The 4,791-nt window shown below is 57.7% G+C and overlaps 3 protein-coding genes across 3 annotated transcripts in view; 2 read left to right on the top strand and 1 right to left on the bottom strand.

Moving 5' to 3' along the window:
* Positions 1-580: 580 nt before the first annotated feature.
* Positions 581-3,349, top strand: ACA1_198140 (tetratricopeptide repeat domain containing protein; the record flags this gene model as incomplete). Its single annotated transcript, XM_004341648.1, has 7 exons — positions 581-913; positions 994-1,425; positions 1,621-2,206; positions 2,319-2,569; positions 2,648-2,800; positions 2,869-2,997; positions 3,074-3,349. 7 exons carry the CDS (start codon positions 581-583, stop codon positions 3,347-3,349), a joined length of 2,160 nt encoding a protein of 719 aa, XP_004341696.1.
* A 536-nt stretch (positions 3,350-3,885) lies between these two features.
* On the top strand, positions 3,886-4,786 carry ACA1_198130 (uncharacterized protein; the record flags this gene model as incomplete). Its single annotated transcript, XM_004341647.1, has 2 exons — positions 3,886-4,252; positions 4,422-4,786. 2 exons carry the CDS (start codon positions 3,886-3,888, stop codon positions 4,784-4,786), a joined length of 732 nt encoding a protein of 243 aa, XP_004341695.1.
* The window catches only part of ACA1_198120 (uncharacterized protein), a gene marked incomplete at both ends in the record, with an annotated part of 2,504 nt that continues 2,363 nt past the window's right edge, over positions 4,651-4,791 (bottom strand). The window contains one exon of the mRNA XM_004341646.1: positions 4,651-4,729. Within this exon, the coding sequence (XP_004341694.1) occupies positions 4,651-4,729 (79 nt within the window). The remainder of the gene's footprint in view (positions 4,730-4,791) is intronic.

Raw genomic sequence — 4,791 nt, 5'->3', positions numbered from 1 at the left:
ACGGTCACGAACTTCATCAACACCGATCGCCGGGCTGGCGCTGCAGCCTTTGCGATGGTCCGGCGCCTTCATGGTAAGGGCCGTGGCCCTCACACACACTTCGTCGTTCTTTGGGTACCGTCAATCCCACTCCCTTCGCACCTGGGAGAGAAACAGAATCCCCTCCTCTGGACGATGACGCGCCGCTATCTTGCCGACGGAGTGCGTAGTGGGACCGACCTTGCCTGCCGGCCTCTCGACCATGCCACCGCCGCCTACGTGCAGGACATGTTCGCCCATCAGCCTGCAGGCTACTACGCCCTTGTTGTTCTCAATCATGCAGTGGCGACAGCCCTTGTCACCTGGCTGCCCACGCCTGTACTTCCCTGATCATTCTCCTCTCCGGGCGTGGACAAAAATAAAATTTCGTCTAGACCTGTTTTTTGGCGGTTCTGTCATGTCTGGCAGTCGTCTGCGATGGTGCGCCTAGGCGCACGTGGACCTGGGGGCCAATCTTTGTGGCCTTGTTTGCTGACGTGGCGGCGTTGCATAGGCCAGCGCATAGTCGATCGCACGGGGGGCATTCGTCCTCCCCAACCACATGATGTCTGCCTCCGACGCCTCGCCATCCAGCTCGGGTCCCTCCTCGCTGACCACCCACCCGGGCCGACAGGACGAGACCGAGTTCGAGCTGGTGACGGGGGTGGGCCGCCCCGGCCTGCTGAAGTGGGCCGACAGCTGGACTGAGACCGTCAGCGTGCTGCCCTCGGACACGCTGGAGCGCCTGTTCGCGGTCACCAACGCGCGGCCCCAGTGCTTGGCCGAGGTGCGGGTGGCGCCGTCGGTCGAGACCCGGCGGCTCAAGCTGCACACCAGGCTACCTCACCCGCGGCCCGACGCTACGTTGGCCGAGAACGGCCTCAAACAGGGCCATGTCCTTCGATGGACGCCTGGCGCAAGGAAAGATTGATGGATTGATGCAGCTCGCCACCACCTTGAGCTGACGGGAGGAAGGTTATGATGATGGCGTGGCAAGTCAGCATTGGCCGGCTGGGTCCCTTCAGTAAAGCAGCAGGCCGAAGAGAAGCGAAGGACCTTGCAGCACCACACTACTACGTGCACGTGATGGCGACCTCCTGCCCGACGAAGCTCTCCACCCACCCGAACCTGCAGGATGAGAGCTCATTTGAGCTGATGTTGGGGGTGGGTCAACCGGGCATGCTGCGATGGGCGGACAGGTGGACGGCCACCATCGACGTGCTGCCGACGGACACGCTGGGCCATCTCGCAAATGTCCTGAATGACAATGAAATCTCGTCCCCGTTCTTTGGCGATGTGCGCGTGGCGCCGTCGGTCGACACCACGCTCATGTGGTCGCACTCCAAGCTGCCGCACCCGCGGCCCGACGCCACGTTGGCCGAGAACGGCCTCAAGAAAGGCAACATCGTACGATGGGTCGTGTTGAAAAAAGATTGATTTGATGGTACAATAAAACGAAATAAGGCAGGAAATGATTTCTTTTTTGTTTATCATCCGATTAGAATTGGAGCTAAGATGAAGCGGACGGTGGCTGCTTGTAGGGTGAACGGAGTGGCGTACAACCTGCCTCAATCCCGCTCTCTTGTGCGGCTCGCCTCGCAGCCGACGCGCTCCTCTTCCCTCTTGATCGCGCAGCAGCCCCGGCTGCTCGCTTCATCTGCATTTCCGGCATCGGTCCGATTCACATCGCGGCGAGGATACTCTGCGCAGGCAGCTCCGCAGGACTTCTCCGAGGAGGAGAAAGAGATCGCCAAGCTGAGGCAGCAGGGCGCTAAATCGCCAGCAGCCCAGTCGTCCGTAAATCAGAGGCGAATTGAAGAATTGTTTAATTCCGCCAATGGATACGTAAGCGAGGAGAAATGGACGCAGGCAGAGGACAAGCTCAGCACCATCCTCGATCTCCAGTCGTCTGCGAAGGCTGACGATACCCTGCTCGGCCGTGTGCTGATTAATCTCGCATTCGTGGAGCAAAACATCGGCAAGCGTGAGAAGGCGGAGAAGCACTACGAGGAGGGCATCGCGGCCCTCAAGAAGACGCTCGGCGAGGATCACCACGAGGTCGCTCGCGGCCTTCTCAACTACGCCGAAGTGCTGGCCTTTTTGAGCAAGGTGGAGCAGGCTGAGGCCGTTAGCAGGCAGGCCATTCCCATCTTCGAGAAGAACTATGGCCCCAAGAGCGAGCTCGTCGGTACGCCTTGCCTTCTCCATCATGAAGTCATTCATTCTAGGAAATGTTGCGTTTTGTCAATGCAATCTAACACCAGGCTCTTCGTTGCAACACTTGTCCACAACGTGCGCAGGCGCTTTGCTGAGCAATCTTGGAGGCTACCTGTGCGCGCAGAAGAAGCTCGAAGAGGCCGAGCCCGTGCTCAAGCGAGCTCTGGAGGTGCTCGATAGTGCCCTCGGCTGTGACAACGAGTACACCTCGGCCTGCCTGGGCAACTACGCCCGCCTGCTGAAGGACTTGGACCGCAACGACCAGCTCAACGAGCTCAAGGCCAAGTACTCCTCCAACGCCGCCACATTCACGGCCACCGAGGCACTGGAGAAGGTACTTCCATCTTCAGTTGCTTCTTGCTCCCTGTAGAGTATGATGATCTCACGAGCATCATGATGCCAACCAACGCAGGACGTAAACGATCCCGAGATGAAGGCCATGGTGGATCAGTTCAAGGGACTCGCTGACTCGCGGGCTTTCAACCCAGAGGGCCTCTTCAAGCCCGACGCCTTCCACAAGGACGAACTCAAGAAGTTCATCACCCAGTGGGAGAGCAAGCACAAGGTACCGCGTCAGCTCAAGTAGCAGCCGGCAGAGATACTGACGATCATCATGTCACACGCGCACTTTAGGAGAAGCTCGATCCTGCACTGATCCCCGCCGTGTTGGAGGAGCTGGAGGCCATGCCACGAGAGGAAATCGACAAGATGTGCGCCGACGCTCTCAAGGAGCTGGCCGAGTCCAAGCGAGGAGGACCTGCGGTTCGTGTTCTCTCGACGGCCCTTCTTCTTTGGTGGTCGACCGACACGCTCGCTCACATTGTTGTTGTTCTTACAGGTCGATCCGTCGAGGCTCAACGCCATCGCGGATGAGATCGACGACGAGGCCCTGGCTGAAGAGGAGGGAGATGAAGGCGATGATAGCAGCAGCAGTGACAGCGACGATGAGGAGGGGGAGGATGAGGACGACGAGATTATGGAGAGGCTGGACCAGGGCGACGAGGACGAGGGTGACCTGTGGAGGGCGACCGAGGCCCACGAGCGGGAGGCGGCCAAGAACATCGAAATCGACATGAGCCACATCGAGCTCACCGACGACAAGAAGCAGCAATGAACACCAAGGAGGCCCAACGAAGGTTGACTCACAGTGCTTTGCTTTCAAACGTGTTTGCACACACCGCGGCCTTAGGGATCAGCTCTGGCTCACGCAGATGGTGGCCATGCAACACCAAGAGAGTGGAGGAAAAGTCGACCAACAGTGCTTCTGTGGCCTCTCTCTTGATCGTCAATGTTGTGCTTGTGTCTGAGACGAACCCTTCGTCTTGTCGTAGGTCGGTTGGTGGTGCGCTGGCCAAGACACAGAAGAAAAGACAGGGAGAAGTCGCAGCACAGGCTGTAGAGTTTAAGAAGGCGGTGTAGACGAATTAGGATTTTTTTTCTTTATTTTTGGCAGATCAACTACGGCGGCCGTTCGATTGTTTGTTTGCTGTTCTGACTCCTCGCCTCTACTCCCATCTTTCATCCATCCATCTACTCTCTCCATCTTTCTCCTTTCAGCCTGTTTTGTTGTTGAGGCAAGCATTCTCCTCCATCTTTCAATTCTTCCTACACAGTCGCCAAGGAGACAAATCGATCGCCAGATAGCAAATGATGGAGGTCATGGACAACACGGCTCTGTCGTCGCAGACAGAACAGGCCCCGATGTCGAAAGATTCCGCTACACGCCTGACCACAGATTCACCTGCTGCGGTTCTGCTTCAGCCTGGACATCATCACGTAGTGCAGCTGCAGCGTTCAGGCTCCTATGGCAGCGGTTCTCCCAAGTCGAGCGAGGCGAGCGAAGAGTCCAGTGAAGATGACGATGACGCTTCCAGCACTGAGGAAAGCGAGGACGATGATCATGGGAGCGACGAGGAGATCATCGAAGCCGAGGAGTACGAGGAAGGCGGTTGGAGCGATGAAGAGGACGAAGAAACACGCAAGGTCAGAGAGCTCAAGAAGAAACTGCACGGCTCAGGTACCAGCCACAACCACACGCCACTTTTCATCCATTCCTCGTTCATTATTGCTCCTCACGGACCCGCATTGTCCTTTTTCCTCATCTGTGAGCGGAGCATTTCCTCATTGTTAAATTGGCACCACCTGACAACACCCTCCCTCAGATTCAGAAGAGATTTTGCTGGCAGATGTTTTGTTCAAGGCGCCCAAGCTGAGCCTGCGAGACGGAGGAGCGAACGCCACAGCAGCGCCCTCCCCGGCCAAGAAGTCGGCCCTCCCGCGCCATCTCCAGACCCTGCACTTCAGGCGAGAGAAGTCCAACTCCACCAGCTCCCTCTATGTAAATAGCACCATCAGCGCGCCCAACCTCGACCAAGTGCTTTGGTGGTACGTACATCGCGCAGACAGCACTCGCTCTTATCTACCGACGCGGCTCAGCTCATCAGCCTCACGTTTCTGCTTCTCACCTCGATCTACGCAGTATGGCGACGGCGATCTGGTACCACTCCACCGCAGGCCAAGACGCCACCCCCGTTTTGTTCGAAATCTTTGACGAGC

Source organism: Acanthamoeba castellanii (assembly GCF_000313135.1).
Source record: "Acanthamoeba castellanii str. Neff unplaced genomic scaffold scf7180000084753, whole genome shotgun sequence".
NCBI classification, from domain to species: Eukaryota; Discosea; order Longamoebia; family Acanthamoebidae; genus Acanthamoeba; species Acanthamoeba castellanii.
This window is presented reverse-complemented; position numbering and strand designations above follow the sequence as displayed.